This window comes from Coregonus lavaretus, assembly GCF_964263955.1.
Source record: "Coregonus lavaretus genome assembly, contig: HAP1_SCAFFOLD_4262, whole genome shotgun sequence".
NCBI classification, from domain to species: Eukaryota; Metazoa; Chordata; class Actinopteri; order Salmoniformes; family Salmonidae; genus Coregonus; species Coregonus lavaretus.
In genome coordinates this window covers 3324-21954 of record NW_028160502.1, presented here as the reverse complement: position 1 = coordinate 21954, position 18631 = coordinate 3324, and the positions used below count along the sequence as shown (strand labels likewise).

General features: G+C 43.1%; 1 protein-coding gene across 1 annotated transcript; it reads right to left on the bottom strand.

Moving 5' to 3' along the window:
- Positions 1-3627: 3627 nt before the first annotated feature.
- LOC311121731 (endophilin-B2-like) lies at positions 3628-18345 on the bottom strand (the record flags this gene model as incomplete). The annotated part of the gene is made up of 5 exons (XM_084196189.1): positions 3628-5270; positions 10137-10392; positions 14280-14380; positions 16522-16611; positions 18322-18345. Coding segments are annotated over 5 exons (579 nt in total), but the record flags the coding sequence as incomplete, so codon positions are not given.
- Positions 18346-18631: the final 286 nt, after the last annotated feature.

Genomic DNA, 18631 nt, shown 5'->3' with positions numbered 1-18631 from the left:
GGGTCCATGCCTGGCACTGTGTAGACAGTGATGAGCTGAAACAGAGGGGTAATAATACAAAGTAGGATCAAGGAGTTAGCCAGCTAACTTGCCAAAATAACTTTTTATTATTTAGAAAGATAAGCCTGGGCCTCCCGAGTGGCGCAGCAGTCTAAGGCACTGTATCGCAGTGCTAGAGGCATCACTACAGACCTGGGTTCGATCCTGGGCTGTATCACAACCGGCCGTGATCGGGAGTCCCATAGGGCGGCGCACAATTGGCCCAGCGTCGTCCGGGTTAGGCCGGGGGGGCTTTACTTGACTAATCGCGCTCTAGCGACTCCTTGTGGCGGGCCGGGGGCCTGCAGGCTGACCTCGGTCGTCAGTTGAACGGTGTTTCCTCCGACACGTTGGTGCGGTTGGCTTCCGGGTTAAGCGGGCGAATGTTAAGAAGCGCGGTTTGGCGGGTCGTGTTTCGGAGGACGCAACACTCGATCTTTGCCTCCTGAGCCCGTTGGGGAGTTGCAGTGAAGAGACAAGATCGAAAATGGGGAGAAAAATAGTTGAAAAATAAAGAAAGAAAAGCTTGAAAATTGTCTAATTGACTCGAAAAACACATATAAGTTTAGATTTCTTATTGAATCAGAAAATCAGCAGTTATCGAAGATAGCTAGCTAACTCAGTGAACCTGCTTTGTAGTATACCCCTCAGGCCTGGGCAAGGCCGCATGTGCACACACTTACAACAAATTACCCACCAACACACAACTCCTTAGATATCATATGCTAAAGAGATCGACATGGCTGTAACGCGTTTTCATACGTACTTATAGAATTTAAATCACATTCATTTGTTTTCTGAAACAACAATTCAATTTCCATTAAAGTGGCAATCTGCTGTTCGAACTATAACAAAGTGGTCACCCTACCATTGATTTGGTAAACAGCTGAGGGATGGGGCTGGAGAAATGTAACCACTCCCAAACTCATGGACAGAGCTATGGATACAAGGACTGACCGGCCATGATATAAAAATTATAGTTTTAACTATGATTTGAGGCTATACAGTGTTTGTTTACATTGTTTACAGAAGAGTCAAACAAGCTTATATTTTAGGTTCTGATGGGGTAGGACAGTTAAGCTAAGCTCATGAGGCATCGATAAGTGATATTCTTCAAGAATCAATGGGAATATCATTAATTTAAAAGTAAAAAAATGTATGCAACAACTGCAGATTGCACCTTTAAAAGGTTCTGTATGTGAGAAGTGGTATGTTAGGCTATCATTTTCCAATCTCAGGGCAGACACTCTAACCACAAGGACACAGAGTTTGTCACATGGTGGTGGGATGGAGTGCCTTCAGGAAATCACATCAGTCTATCCCTATGTGTTACCCTGTCTGTGTGTAACTCTGAGGCTGCATTAATTCCTCAAACCGGGAAAGGTTCCAGTGAGTCACAGACCATCCCACTCTGTCTTTCAAAAACATTACATGTGACCTAGGTTGGTCTAGCGGTCTAAGCCCCTGCCGCCGGGACACATGTACCGCTGCAGCATGGGTTTGAATCTGGTCCACTGCTATTTCAGTACACTCTTTCCTACATCTATCCAATAAACAAAAAATATGAGAGGAGTGGGACAGCCCAATCACAAAAAAACAATGTTGAAATGTCAATTGAAAATATTACAAAAATAATTGTACATTATGTTATTCAGTTGTATGATGTTATAAATGAAAGGTTGCTACATAGTATTGAGTCATTAAATTATCCAGTGCTTATTTTTATCATTTTAAACAAGCTGTCATTTATTTTCTTCAAGTTCCATTCATACAATAATCATACAACAGTCAAGGAACAGCATATTGTGCACACTGACAGGAGGAAAGGTTGAGGGGTTCAGGGAGAGCTTGCGATCCACACAGGAGTGTAAGGAGATCAGAGAGGAAAGGAAACCACAGGTCTGAACCTATTACATACAACTAACAACCATTTCAAAACATCTACAAATTCAAAAGACAAACATTAAGACCCGATAGTTAGTCAAACACACCCTAAACTCGACAAACATCCTGGAGAAAAATACACATTTTTCAGCAACCAGAGTGGATAAACAAAAACAAAAATGACACGCAAACATCAACAACGGACCAACCCACAGAGAGCAACTTAATACTTTGATTTGCATAAACCTTGGTTAGTTTAATAAAGTTACCATGGTTTTGTCCTTTTCTTCACAAATAGGGCAAAAGACAGGGGAACACTCGCAAAAAAGTAAACAGTGTTACCTAAGAAATAAAAGCCACGTAAATACAGTACAAAAATATAATATGTACATAAACAGAATAATACCATAGTCAGAAAACAGAACTGAATTCAACTACTGCTCTAGTCTTTCATCACCCGTTTATGACTCAGTCACGACACAGACAGATGTAATGCATGGGCATGAGATGACAGAAATGTATTGAAATCGAGAGCAAAATATATGAGTCACCTTCTGTTAGCATACTGTACAGCTGTCTCCTTCTTTCAAGATGTATTTCTTATGTTGTGATAGCCAATGGCTAATGATACCTTGAGAGATAATTATTTTAGTCACCCTGAATTATGTTTGCATTACAGGCCTACAGCTGGGGGATTGTATAGGCCTACAGCTGTTTAATATATTTTTTTTTTATCATGGCTTTTGAAATGTCCAAGTTATGGTGACTAACTAACACTAAATTAGCTTGGTTGAAAAACTAAATAAAACAAGAACCTTTCCTCTATATATTGAGAGTGGTCACCCTACCATTGATTTGGTAAACAGCTGAGGGATGGGGCTGGAGAAATGTAACCACTCCCAAACTCATGGACAGAGCTATGGATACAAGGACTGACCGGCCATGATATAAAAATTATAGTTTTAACTATGATTTGAGGCTATACAGTGTTTGTTTACATTGTTTACAGAAGAGTCAAACAAGCTTATATTTTAGGTTCTGATGGGGTAGGACAGTTAAGCTAAGCTCATGAGGCATCGATAAGTGATATTCTTCAAGAATCAATGGGAATATCATTAATTTAAAAGTAAAAAAATGTATGCAACAACTGCAGATTGCACCTTTAAAAGGTTCTGTATGTGAGAAGTGGTATGTTAGGCTATCATTTTCCAATCTCAGGGCAGACACTCTAACCACAAGGACACAGAGTTTGTCACATGGTGGTGGGATGGAGTGCCTTCAGGAAATCACATCAGTCTATCCCTATGTGTTACCCTGTCTGTGTGTAACTCTGAGGCTGCATTAATTCCTCAAACCGGGAAAGGTTCCAGTGAGTCACAGACCATCCCACTCTGTCTTTCAAAAACATTACATGTGACCTAGGTTGGTCTAGCGGTCTAAGCCCCTGCCGCCGGGACACATGTACCGCTGCAGCATGGGTTTGAATCTGGTCCACTGCTATTTCAGTACACTCTTTCCTACATCTATCCAATAAACAAAAAATATGAGAGGAGTGGGACAGCCCAATCACAAAAAAACAATGTTGAAATGTCAATTGAAAATATTACAAAAATAATTGTACATTATGTTATTCAGTTGTATGATGTTATAAATGAAAGGTTGCTACATAGTATTGAGTCATTAAATTATCCAGTGCTTATTTTTATCATTTTAAACAAGCTGTCATTTATTTTCTTCAAGTTCCATTCATACAATAATCATACAACAGTCAAGGAACAGCATATTGTGCACACTGACAGGAGGAAAGGTTGAGGGGTTCAGGGAGAGCTTGCGATCCACACAGGAGTGTAAGGAGATCAGAGAGGAAAGGAAACCACAGGTCTGAACCTATTACATACAACTAACAACCATTTCAAAACATCTACAAATTCAAAAGACAAACATTAAGACCCGATAGTTAGTCAAACACACCCTAAACTCGACAAACATCCTGGAGAAAAATACACATTTTTCAGCAACCAGAGTGGATAAACAAAAACAAAAATGACACGCAAACATCAACAACGGACCAACCCACAGAGAGCAACTTAATACTATGATTTGCATAAACCTTGGTTAGTTTAATAAAGTTACCATGGTTTTGTCCTTTTCTTCACAAATAGGGCAAAAGACAGGGGAACACTCGCAAAAAAGTAAACAGTGTTACCTAAGAAATAAAAGCCACGTAAATACAGTACAAAAATATAATATGTACATAAACAGAATAATACCATAGTCAGAAAACAGAACTGAATTCAACTACTGCTCTAGTCTTTCATCACCCGTTTATGACTCAGTCACGACACAGACAGATGTAATGCATGGGCATGAGATGACAGAAATGTATTGAAATCGAGAGCAAAATATATGAGTCACCTTCTGTTAGCATACTGTACAGCTGTCTCCTTCTTTCAAGATGTATTTCTTATGTTGTGATAGCCAATGGCTAATGATACCTTGAGAGATAATTATTTTAGTCACTCTGAATTATGTTTGCATTACAGGCCTACAGCTGGGGGATTGTATAGGCCTACAGCTGTTTAATATATTTTTTTTTTATCATGGCTTTTGAAATGTCCAAGTTATGGTGACTAACTAACACTAAATTAGCTTGGTTGAAAAACTAAATAAAACAAGAACCTTTCCTCTATATATTGAGAGTCCAGACCCGGTCTATTATATACTCTATATACCTACCCAGATATGCCACCTTATTCGAGCTGCTCCTGTCATTTCTCAATGAGAAAGATAGCGCGTACAAGGTGGATGGATTCCAAACAGCAACTATAGAGCTAGAATATATACTATTCACTGTATTTGTATGACTGTTCCCCCTTCTGATGCACTATAGATCCACACTCATTTAGCTTTTGAATCCTTTTGCATATGCGTTTGAATTGGCCAGAGACCAAAGTAAGTGTGTTGCGCACCATGAGACAGCAGAGGCTGCTAAGAGGAGGACAGCTCATAATAATGTCTGGAATGGAGTAAATGGAATGGCATCAAACACATGGAAACCATGCATTTGACACCATTCCACCTATTCCACTCCATCCATTACCATGAGCCTGTCCTCCCCAGTTAAGGTGCCACCAACCTCCTGTGCCATGAGACCATAGAGTAGAGGCATGTGTGCATGTGTCTGTGTGTGTCTGTGTGTGTGCGAGCGTGCGTGCGTGTGCGTCCCTACGTGGGTCCATCTAGCTCAGCAGCTCCAGGTAGGTGACGGGCACCTTGCCCTTCTGGTTGCCCCGCTCTCCCACCAGCCAGTCTGGGTCCATGCCTGGCACTGTGTAGACAGTGATGAGCTGAAACAGAGGGGTAATAATACAAAGTAGGATCAAGGAGTTAGCCAGCTAACTTGCCAAAATAACTTTTTATTATTTAGAAAGATAAGCCTGGGCCTCCCGAGTGGCGCAGCGGTCTAAGGCACTGTATCGCAGTGCTAGAGGCATCACTACAGACCTGGGTTCGATCCTGGGCTGTATCACAACCGGCCGTGATCGGGAGTCCCATAAGGCGGCGCACAATTGGCCCAGCGTCGTCCGGGTTAGGGGAGGGTTTGGCCGGGGGGGCTTTACTTGACTCATCGCGCTCTAGCGACTCCTTGTGGCGGGCCGGGCGCCTGCAGGCTGACCTCGGTCGTCAGTTGAACGGTGTTTCCTCCGACACGTTGGTGCGGCTGGCTTCCGGGTTAAGCGGGCGGGTGTTAAGAAGCGCGGTTTGGCGGGTCGTGTTTCGGAGGACGCAAGACTCGATCTTCGCCTCCTGAGCCCGTTGGGGAGTTGCAGCGAAGAGACAAGATCGAAAATGGGGAGACAAACAGTTGAAAAATAAAAAGAAAGAAAGAAAAGCTTGAAAATGGTCTAATTGACTCAAAAAACTAAAACACATAAATTTAGATTTCTAACTCAGTGAACCTGCCGTTCAAAAGTTTGGGGTCACTTAGAAATGTTGTTGTTTTCGAAAGAAATGCATTTTTTTTGTCCATTAAAATAACATCAAATTGATCAGAAATACAGTGTAGACAATGTTAATGTTGTAAATGGCTTTTGTAGCTAGAAACTGCTGATTTTTTTATGGAATATCTACATAGGCGTACAGAGGCCCATTAACAGCAACCATCAGTCCTGTGTTCCAAAGGCACGTTGTGTATGCTAATCCAAGTTTATCATAAAAAAAAGGCTAATTGATCATTAGAAAACCCTTTTGCAATTATGTTAGCACAGCTGAAAACTGTTGTGTCTACAAATTTCATTTGCCACATGTGCCGAATACAACAGGTGTAGACATTACCGTGAAATGCTTACTTACAGCCCTTAACCAACAATGCATTTATTTCTTAATAAAAAAGTAAAATAAAACAACAAAAGAGCAGAAGTAAAATAAAATAACAGTAGGGAGGCTATATACAGGGGGGTACCGGTGCAGAGTTAATGTACGGGGGCACCGGCTAGTTAAATAATAATAATAATAATAATAATAATAATAATAATAAGCCATTTAGCAGACGCTTTTATCCAAAGAGACTTACAGTCATGCGTGCATATTTTTTTTTGTGTATGGGTGGTCCCGGGGATCGAACTCACTACCTTGGCGTTACAAGCGCCGTGCTCTACCAGCTGAGAGCTACAGAGGACCACATAGTTGAGGTAGTTGAGGTAATATGTACATGTGGGTACTGTTAAAGTGACTATGCATAAATAATTAACAGAGTAGCAGCAGCGTAAAAAGATGGGGTGGGGGTGCAAATAGTCCGGGTAGCCATGATTAGCTGTTCAGGAGTCTTATGGCTTGGGGGTAGAAGCTGTTGAGAACCTAGACTTGGCGCTCCGGTACCGCTTGCCGTGCGGTAGCAGAGAGAACAGTCTATGACTAGGGTGGCTGGAGTCTGACAATTTTGAGGGCCTTCCTCTGATACCGCCTGGTATAGAGGTCCTGGATGGCAGGAAGCTTGGCCCCAGTGATGTACTGGGTCGTACGCACTACCCTCTGTAGTGCCTTGCGGTCGGAGGCCGAGCAGTTGCCATACCAGGCGGTGATGCAACCAGTCAGGATGCTCTCGATGGTGCAGCTGTAGAACTTTTTGAGGATCTGAGGACCCATGCCAAATCTTTTCAGTCTCCTGAGGGGGAATAGGCTTTGTCGTGCCCTCTTCACGACTGTCTTGGTGTGTTTGGACCATGATAGTTCGTTGGTGATGTGGACACCAAGGAACTTGAAGCTTTCAACCTGTTCCACTACAGCCCCGTCGATGAGAATGGGGGCGTGCTCAGTCCTCTTTTTTTTTCCTGTAGTCCACAATCATCTCCTTTGTCTTGATCACGTTGAGGGAGAGGTTGTTGTCCTGGCACCACACGGCCAGGTCTCTGACCTCCTCCCTATAGGCGGTCTCATCATTGTCGGTGATCAGGCCTACCACTGTTGTGTCGTCGGCAAACTTAATGATGGTGTTGGAGTCGTGCCTGGCCATGCAGTCATGGGTGAACAGGGAGTACAGGAGGGGACTGAGCACGCACCCGAGGGGCCCCCGTGTTGCTGGTCAGCGTGGCAGATGTGTTGTTACCTACCCTTACCACCTGGGGGGCGGCCCGTCAGGAATTCCAGGATCCAGTTGCAGAGGGACTAGTTGAGTATCTGGAGCATCAGCAATTGTGGGTTCGATTACAGGCTCAAAATGGCCAGAAACAAATAACTTTCTTCTGAAACTCGTCAGCCTATTCTTGTTCTGAGAAATGAAGGCTATTCCATGTGAGAAATTGCCAAGAAACTGAAGATCTCGTACAACGCTGTGTACTACTCCCTTCACAGAACAGCGCAAACTGGCTCTAACCAGAATAGAAAGAGGAGTGGGAGGCCCCGGTGCACAACTGAGCAAGAGGACAAATACATTAGAGTGTCTAGTTTGAGAAATAGACGCCTCACAGGTCCTCAACTGGCAGCTTCATTAAATAGTACCCGCAAAACACCAGTCTCAACGTCAACAGTGAAGAGGCGACTCCGGGATGGCTTGGGCCAAGAAACACAAAGGGTTTTTCTGTCATATTTTATATTTGAGATTCTTCAAAGTAGCCACCCTTTGCCTTGATGACAGCTCTGCACACTCTTGGCATTCTCTCAACCAGCTTCACCTGGAATGCTTTTCCAACAGTCTTGAAGGAGTTCCCACATATACTGAGCACTTGTTGGCTACTTTGCCTTCACTCTGCGGTCCAACTCATCCCAAACCATCTCAATTGGGTTGAGGTCGGGTGATTGTGGAGGCCAGGTAATCTGATGCAGCACTCCATCACTCTCCTTGGTCAAACAGCCCTTATACAGCCTGGAGTTGTGTTGGGTCATTGTCCTGTTGAAAAACAAATGACAGTCCCACTAAGCCCAAACCAGATGGGATGGCGTATCGCTGCAGAATGCTATGGTAGCCATGCTGGTTAAGTGTGCCTTGAATTCTAAATAAATCACTGACAGTGTCACCAGCAAAGCACCCTCACACCTCCTCCTCCATGCTTCACGGTGGGAACTAAACATGCAGAGATCATCCGTTCACCTACTCTGCATCTCACAAAGACATGGCAGTTGGAACCAAAAATCTCAAATTTGGACTCCAGACCAAAGGACAGATTTCCACCGGTCTAATGTTCATTGCTCGTGTTTCTTGGCCCAAGCAAGTCTTTTCTTCTTATTGGTGTTCTTTAGTATTGGTTTCTTTGCAGCAATTCGACCATGAAGGCCTGATTCACGCAGTCTCCTCTGAACAGTTGATTTTGAGATGTGTCTGTTACTTGAACTCTGTGAAGCATTTATTTGGCCTGCAATTTCTGAGGCTGGTAACTCTAATGAACTTATCCTCTGCAGCAGAGGTAAGTCTGGGTCTTCCTTTGCTGTGGCGGTCCTCATGAGAACCAGTTTCATCATAGCACTTGATGGTTTTTGCGACTGCAGTTGAAGAAACTTTCAAAGTTCTTGACATTTTCCGGATTGACTGACCTTTGTTTCTCTTTGCATATTTGAGCTGTTCTTGCCATAATATGGACTTGGTCTTTTACCAAATAGGGCTATCTTCTGTATACCCCCCCTACCTTGTCACAACAAAACTGATTGGCTCAAACGCATTAAGGAAAGAAATTCCACAAATTAACTTTTAACAAGGCACACCTGTTAATTGAAATGCATTCCAGGTGACTACCTCATGAAGCTGGTTGAGAGAATGCCAAGAGTGTGCAAAGCTGTCATCAAGGCAAAGGGTGGCTACTTTGAAGAATCGCAAATATAAAATAGATTTGAAATAGTTTAACACTGTGTAATTTCATAGTTTTGATGTTTTCACTATTATTCTACAATGTAGAAAATAGTAAAAATAAAGAAAAACCCTGGAATGAGTAGGTGTGTCCACACTTTTGACTGGTACTGTATATGAATGATTTATAAAGCCAGGCACATTTAACAGTTAGGCTACTGATTATAGACTTAATTAAGTTGGGATTTCCTCTCTCCTCACTTTTCTTAGACAATAAGGCAAGGGCTGTTTTCTCATCTCCTCATTCTGCTGATGCCTCCACCGCATTGTTCTCAACACCAATATACTGGTTAACTTTACTATTATGCACATAGCAGCATGGTCTAGGAAAAGGTGCCAATTCAACAGTGCACTGATGTGTTTCAGAACCGCGGACAGCGACCACTATCCAACACGCGAGAAAGCACATTTGTTATAAAATAATAAAATTTGTATTAGTGTTGCACCATTGTTCTTATGTAATATAACCACATACAATTTCAGTAGCATGTCTTAGAGTGATGGACTGTGCCATCCCCACGACCTCCACGGTGGATCAGTCCACTCAGACAGGCGCCAATCAGACAGGTGTCTTGTACACCATGAAACGTTTGTTTTTTTGCTACTGCTCGACTAAAAGAAATCTCGGTCAACCAACAGCCTATCGACCAAACAATTGCCCAGTCGACTAAATGGGTCAGCCCTAAGAGAGACAGAGTCTTACAATTGCCTGTTTAAATGTCCCAGATTATGGGGTGCAGTTTGTAACATGCCTATACCATTTGGCATTTTGTAGACAAAAGATTGCAATGTTTGTATTTTGTGGCACGGAATTGAAAATACAGCATGTTCCAAATGGTGCCCCATAGCAGATGTGGTGAACCATGGCTGCTCCTACCTCGTCAGCCAGTAGGGAGAGCTCACTAGTGTCGTGGGCGTCATAGTCATACAGGACCTTGGCCTTGCGGTGGCCCGTGGAAGGCGGCTGCACATCCTGGATCTTCAGCGGGCCAGAAGGCTCCCGGGCGCTGCCAGGGGTGGAGGTGGAGGCCAGGCCCGGGGGTGAGACCCCTGGCAGAGTGGCAGAGGAGATGGGGGAGGGGCAGGAGGCGGAGGTGGAGGGGTTGACGTTCGAGGCAAAAGAGTTTGGGTACCTGGGGTCGGGTTAAGGGAGAGGGGAAGACATAAGCGATAAATTAGGGTGCTAAGGTGATAAAGGAACATTCTATCCCACATCCACCCCCATCTCACTTAAGTGGTACAGCCCTTTGCACTTAGATCTGAAGGCATCGTGTAACCACAGGCAATATGCCAAAACCTCCACCTAGCCTACCAGATTGAGAGGTCAGGGGGAATGTTGTTAATTCCTATCCTATAACTCAAAGGAAACCGCCCAAACTACTGTGTCCACGCATAGACCTTCTACACAAAAATATTTTGGTGGGCTCACTCTCAAACGCAAACTCAACACTAGTCTAGTTTTAGGAAACCCCCAAAACTCCTAGGCACAAGCAAGTAAATATTTACAATGTACAGTACCTTCAGAAAGTATTCATACCCCTTCACTTATTCCACAATTTGTTGTGTTACAGCCTGAATTCTAAATGGATTCAATATTAAAAAATGTACCCATCTACACACAATACCCCATAATGGCAAAGTGAACATTTTTCGTTGATATTTTTGCAAATGAATTATTCACCCCCCTGAGTAAATACTTTGTAGAAGCACCTTGGGCAGCGATTACAGCTGTGAGTCTTTCTGGGTAAGTCTCTAAGAGCTTTCCACACCTGGATTGTGCAACATTTGCCCATTATTCTTTAAAACAATTCTTCAAGCTTTGACAAATTGGTTGTTGACCGTTGCTAGACAACCATTTTCAGGTATTGTCATAGATTTTCAAGTAGATTCAAGGCGAAACTGTAACTCGGCCACTCAGGAAAATTCACTGTCTTCTTGGTAAGCAACTCCAGTGTAGATTTGGCCTTGTGTTTGAGGTTATTGTCCTGCTGAAAGGTGAATTAATCATATCCCAGTGTCTGGTGGAAAGCTGACTGAACCAGGTTTTCCTCTAGGATTTTGCCTGTGCTTAGCTCCATTCCATTTCTTTTTTATCCTGAAAAACTCCCCAGTCCTTAACGATTACAAGCATAACCATAACATGATGCAGCCACCACTATGCTTGAAAATAAGGAGAGTGGTACTCAGGAGTGGGCTCCTCCTTAGAGAAAGTGGAGGACCATCCTCCTCAGTGAATTTCATAAAAATAAAAATAGTGAAACATTTAAAAAAGTTATCCATTTTAGATAAAACTATGCTAAATATATTCACGTCACCAAATAATTGATTAAAACACACTGTTTTGCAATGAAGGTCTACAGTAGCCTCAACAGCACTCTGTAGGGTAGCACCCTGTTGTAGCCGGAGGACAGATAGTTTCCGTCCTCCTCTGGGTACATTGACTTCAATACAAAACCTAGGAGGCTCGTAGTTCTCACTCCCTTCCGTAGACTTACACAATAATTATTACAACTTCCAGAGGACATCCTCCAACCTATCAGAGCTCTTGCAGCATGAACTGACATGTCCACCCAATCAAAGGATCAGAGAATGAATCTAGTACTGAAAGCATAAGTACAGCTAGCTAGCACTGCAATGCATAAAATGTGGTGAGTAGTTGACACAAAGAGAGAGAGAAAGACAATAGTTGAACAGTTTTGAACAAAAGAGAAGGAGAAGCAAGAGAGCTAGCTATAAGTATTTTTTTCACTTTCACTTACTTAGCGAATGCAGCTAGGTAGTTTAGCCTACTCAAACAGAGAGGGATGCTATGTTACCTAGCTGGCTATGATTATCCAACACTGGAACTTTTCCAGTCAAGGTAAGCTTTTGGTTTTATTAATTTATTACCACTGGGTACCGCCGGTGTAACTGCTAAACTGCTTGCTAACAGTACACTGTACTGCATGATTGTAGTGGGTTTACTAACAGTTCTAGTAGCTATGTTGACTTGATGTTAGCTAAAATTGCGACAACGATGTAGGCTGTGTGTAGCGGTTAGCGGTTATGATATGAAAGTTTGGCTTGGAAAGATTTTATCGCCGGGTCACAGACAGCTGATGTGTTGTGCACTGAAGTCCACAAGTGAATGGAAAAGTTGAGAGGAGGAGAGCGCGTATATGCGAGAAGGAATTATCCAACGATCAAAGGGATCAATGCTGTTTGTATGTGGCTGCTATGAAAGTGAACGGTGTTTGCGTGTGATCATGGGTGTATCCATTCCCCCGATTCTGTTAAAAAACGTTTCTTAAATGGAAGCAAACGGAATGAAACGGGGATAAACATACCTGAATGTCTCCAATAGAAACTCTCGTTTGCAACTGTTGGACTAATGATTACAACCTAGATCAGCTAGATGCAGGCAAGATTGTGCAAGGCAGTATTGAATGTGTCAATGTCTGTCACCTTGATTACAAAAATGTATCTCGACTTTCATTCATAGGCTAGGTTGTAGCAACCTCATTTTTTATTTTTTTTCCTTTATTTAACTAGGCAAGTCAGTTAAGAACAAATTCTTATTTACAATGACGGCCTACACCGGCCAAACCCGGACAACGCTGGGCCAATTGTGCGCCGCCTTATTTGACTCCCAATCACGGCCGGTTGTGATACAACCTGGAATCGAACCAGGGGGTCTGTAGTGACGCCTCAAGCACTGAGATGCAGTGCCTTAGGTATAGGGAAAATATTGTATCATGTATGTAATAGCCTAAACCTATCGATGTTACATTGAGCTGGGTGAATGTAAAATGAATGACCTTCATCCAATATGCTGTAATAGAAATAAGGCCATGCTCATGAAATAAATTATCGTCCTCCCTCATCTTAAATGGCACCGACCGCCACTGGTACTCGGTAATGTGTTGTATTGGATTTGCCCCAAACATAACACTTTGTATTCAGGACAAAAACGTAATTACTTTGCCACATTTTTTGCATTATTACTTTAGTGCCTTGTTGCAAACAGGATGCATGTTTTGGAATATTTTTGTTCCTTCTTTTCCCGCTGTCAATTAGGTTAATATTGTGGAGTAATTACAATGTTGTTGAGCCATCCTCAGTTTTCTCCTATCACTGTCGTTAAACACTAACTGTTTTAAAGTCACCATTGGCCTCATGATGAAATTCCTGAGTAGTTTACTTCCTCTCCGGCAACTGAGTTAGGAAGGACACCTGTATCTTTGTAGTGACTGGGTGTATTGATACACCATCCAAAGTGTAATTAATAACTTCACCATGCTCAAAGGGATATTCAATGTCTGTTTATTTTTTCATCTACCAATAGGTGCCCTTCATTGCGAGGCATTGGAAAACCTCCCTGGTCTTTGTGGCTAAATCGGTGTTTGAAATTCACTGCTCGACTCAGGGACCTTACAGATAATTGTATGTGTGGGGTACGGAGACGAGGTAGTCATTCAAAAATCATGTTAAACACTATTATTATACACAGAGTGAGTCCATGCAACTTATTTTGTAAATGTTTTACTCCTGAACTTATTTAGGCTTGCCATAACAAAGGGGTTGAATATTCAGACTCAAGACATTTCAGCTTTTCATTTTTATTTATTTGTAAAAATATAATTCCACTGACATTATGGGGTATTGGATGTAGGCCAGTGACCAGAAAATCTCAATTTAATCAATTTTAAATTCTGGCTGTAACACAACACATTTGTGGAAAAAGTCAAGGGTGTGAATATTTTCTGAAGGCACTGTATATACAAAAACGCACAATACTTATAAAGAGTGGGTTTACACATTCCATTCTAAAATCACTCTTAAACTCAAACTCAACTCTACAAACCCAACACTATCATCAACAACAACACTAGTTACTTACATATCGCTGTTAGCGCTGCCAGCAGAGAGAAAAAAGAAGGGAAAGGTTGAAGAATGTTCCCACGTATGTAAACAAAGCCACTTCCGCCCACTAATAAGGGTGATGATTAATCCAACTGTACCTCCGTAGTGAAGTGCTCACCTGCTCAGTTCTTTCTGCAGCTCCTGCATGTACTGGTGGCACTGGGCATAGTATGTAGCCTGGGCCTCCACAAACTCATGAAGGCAGCGCAGGTGGTTTACCTACCAGGGAAAGGGGGGGACAGGGTGAAAGACAAGAAACAAGTTGTACCTCCAGAAGCCTGGTTTCACACATTCAATGGTTTTCACAATGATTGTTACTGAACCACGACGTTACAGTTTACATTTGTTGGAGCAAAATTGGCTGAATACTTCTCCTATCTGTTCAGGCTCTAAAGAGCTGATCACTCCCCCATCTTAGACACATAGGCTGTGAGAACTGGTTAGAACCTGCTTTTGTCTGTTTGAATGCTTTAAGGGAGTAGAGCGAAGTACCCCTTATCTCTCATGTAAGCTTGTCTCCCTCTTTGAGGGGTAAGCAGTTTCATCCGGAGGGTGAGCTTACCTACAATTGCTTGAATAAACTCTGAAAAACGGGTAAATTAGTTCTGCCTGATCCTTGGAATTAGTTTTTCCTCAACACATTTTACAGAGTGTTCAATGAAATATAATTAGAATGTCATGTAATGGAAGTGCCACCATGGCCCCAATGAAAGTTCTACACCTCAAGCAAATACTTTAGCTTGCCCAATGCATGTCACGACTTCCGCCGAGGCTGCCTCCCCTCCTTGTTCGGGCAGGTTTCGGCGTTCGTCGTCACCGGCTTACTAGCTACTGCCGCTCCCATTCTCATCACTCCACTTGTCATGTCTTGTCTTGTCAATCACACACACCTGGTGCTCATTCCCCTAATTAGTATGGGTATAAGTGTTTCCTCTGTCCCCTTGTAATTGTGTATTGTGGGAAGACAGTAGCTCGTTGAGATTCTTGCTCATGTATTTTGTGCCAGGGTTGATTTTCCCCTTTGTCATTACGGTTGTTATATTTTCCGAGACTGTGTTTGGTCAGGTTGGATTGTTTTCCCCTGTACCTGTTTCGAGTGGCGCTGTTAGCGCATTCAACTGCTGTAAGGAATAAACTCTGCATTTCGTGATTTTACTCCTGCGCCTGACTCCGTCCATTATTCACCAAAATGCAACTACTGGAAATTCCAAATGCGGAACTCCCGCCCACACAGCACGCCAGGCAAACTAAATCGAGCCCACCTAAAGTATATGAAAGGAAACAGGTCTGTTACAGTAGTTAGTGTGTGGTCTCTCTAGGCAGATGGGTTGCCTCCAACAATGTACCAATGTTCCAGAAAACACATCTGTAGCTGCATTAGTTGGGACAGACAGTATGGGTCGAAACTGGGACATGCATCACAGTCTTATCCTGTGACATCCCCACTTTATCCACTTGTTGCCCTAGGCTAGAGTAAGCATCTCCACTGGACACCAAGTAGTAGCTAGCTAGCATGATGGAGAACGCAGAGGTTATTTTTAATGAGTGCATTTCGCAAGTGGCTATTGGCATCATCTTCCTTCACTAAAACCACTGAAAAGGTTTAGCCTGTAATCTTTGGTTTCGATTCGTGACATTCATTTTCTATTTTTTTACCCCTTTTTCTCCCCAATTTCTTGATATCCAATTGGTAGTTACAGTCTTGTCCCATCGCTGCAACTACGAACTCCCGTACAGATTCGGGAGAGGCGAAGGTCGAGAGCCATGCATCCTCCGAAACACGACGCTGCCAAGCCGCACTGCTTCTTGACACACTACTCACTTAACCCGGAAGCCAGCAGCACCAATGTGTCGGAGGAAACAGCGTACAACTGGCAACACGAGTCAGCTGGCAACACGGGCCCGCCTCAAGGAGTCGTAGAGCGCGATGGGACAAGGACATCTCGGCCAGCCAAACCCTCCCCTAACCCGGATGACGCTCGGCCAATTGTGCACCGCCTCGTGGGTCTCCCGGTCACGGCCGGCAGCGACACAGCCTGGGATCGAACCCGGGTCTGTAGTGACGCCTCTAGCACTGCGATGCAGTGCCTTAGACCGCTGCGCCACTCGGGAGAACCTACATTCTGGCAATTCTACCTAAAGGCTACGAAAAGGGTTCGATTTTTCAGGTTTGGCCCACCTACCCAAACTCGTAATTTGTTGGGAGAATTGTCTGTCTAAAGAGGACCCTCTCCAGAACAATTTTTCTTCCCCCTTTCGAAATGCCCAAGAGAATCCAGCATCCTCCCCAGACCTAGTGCTGTTTCCCTAGGTCTGGGCTTTCCGTGACTAGTGTGTGTGTGTGGTGTCTCTGGACTCACATGTGTACTGCTGATGCCCTCCAGTAGCAGCCGTGTGACCTCGGCCTGTCTGTCAAACTCCGTCTGAGCCACACGCAGCTCCTGCTCCGCCTATAGGAGAAGAAGGGAGAGACCACATGACAGCCTCAATGAACACCCACATACACTGAGTGTACAAAACATTAAGGACACATTCCTAATATTGAGTTGCACCCCCCCCCTCTCAGCATAAATAGTGTAATTGATGTCAAATTCAATTGAGGTGTTGCACGAAAGTTAGTTGAGTAATCTCTCGTGGGCAGATTATACGGGAAGTGACAACTTTTGCAAGAATGTTACTTCTGGGTAACTGAGATTAGTTGAAGAGACTTATGTGTGCAAATCTCAAATCAAATTTGGGACTGTAATGATTTAGGCAAGGTAAACTGGGGTAGGAAGGGCAAATTGTGTTTAGTGCAGAGGATGAGGGTCCCAAATGGCACCCTATTTCCTACAAAGTGCACTACTTTTGATCAGATTCCTACAGTATACACTGAGTGTACAAAACATTAGGAACACCTTCCTAATATTGAGTTTTACCCCCTTTTGCCCTCAGAACAGCCTCAATTCGTTGGGGCATGGACTCAACAAGGTGTCGAAAGCGTTCCACAGGGATGATGGCCCATGTTGACTCCAATGCTTCCCACAGTTGTGTCAAGTTGGCTTGATGTTCATTGGGTGGTGGCCCATTCTTGATACACATGGGAAACTGTTGAGCGTGAAAAACCCAGCAGCGTTGCAGTTCTTGATACAAACCGGTGCACCTGCCACCTACTACCATTCCCCGTTCAAAAGGCACTTACATCTTTTGTCTTGCCCATTCACCCTCTGAATGGCACACATACACAATCCATGTCTCAATTGTCTCAAGGCTTAAAAATCCTTCTTTAACCTGTCTCCTCCCCTTCATCTACACTGACTGAAGTGGATTTAACAAGTGACATCAATAAGGGATCATAGCTTTCACCTGGATTCACCTGGTCTATGACATGGAAAGAGCAGGTGTCCTTAATGTTTTGTACACTCAGTGTATATGCACACATGCATGTACAGTGAGCTCCAAAAGTATTGGGACAATGACATTGATTTATTTGTTTGCTCTTTACTCCAGCTTTAATTTGAGGGTATTTCCATCCATATCGGGTGAACCGTTTAGAAATTACAGCAATTTTTGTACATAGTCCCCCCCATTTTAGGGGACCAAAAGTATTGGGACAAATTCACTAATGTGTATTAAAGTAGTAAAAAGTGAAGTATTTGGTCCCATATTCACGCAATGATTACATTAAGCTTGTGACTCTACACATTTGTTGGATGTTTGTTTTAGTTGTGTTTCAGAGTATTTTGTGCCCAATATTAATTAAATGGTAGATATCATTTTGGAGTCACTTTTATTGTAAATAAAAATAGAATATGTTTCTAAACACTATTGTATTCATAATAAAAGTGACTAAAATGACAATACATTATTTACCATTAATTTAAACCAATATGGATGAAAATACCCTCAAATTAAAGCTGACACTCTGCACTAACCCTGATAGTCATTGTATCACTTCAAATCTAAAGCGCTGGAGTACAGAGCCAAAACAACAACAAATGTGTCACTGTCCCAATACTTTTGGAGGTCACTGTATAGAACTGTACAGACAGACAAACATGGACACACATACCTACCTGCTTGCACACACACCAAAAGCAGTCTATAACCTTAAGTATGGAGTGACAATAGTCACTTTTAGGCTGTGTTGTTGAACACCAATCTTACTAAGTGATACTTACTTTGTCCACTTCCTCACTCCACAGCTGGAATAAGCAGCATGACAACAAGAAAGGAGACAAGAGAAATTCTCAGACCAACAATGATGACAGCACACAACAGACCTTGTGGGGTTCTACATCCACATCATGACTTCCTCCCCAGAGCAGTCTCATGAGTCCGTCTCCGAGACAACGGCCCCATTCCCTTTTTGACTCAGTGTTCTGATAAAAGTCTAGCCATGTAGTAAGCTGGGAAGAATCCCCCCCCCAGCCATAACAATAATAGTCTAGCCATGTAGTAAGCTGGGAAGAATCCCCCCCCCCATAACAA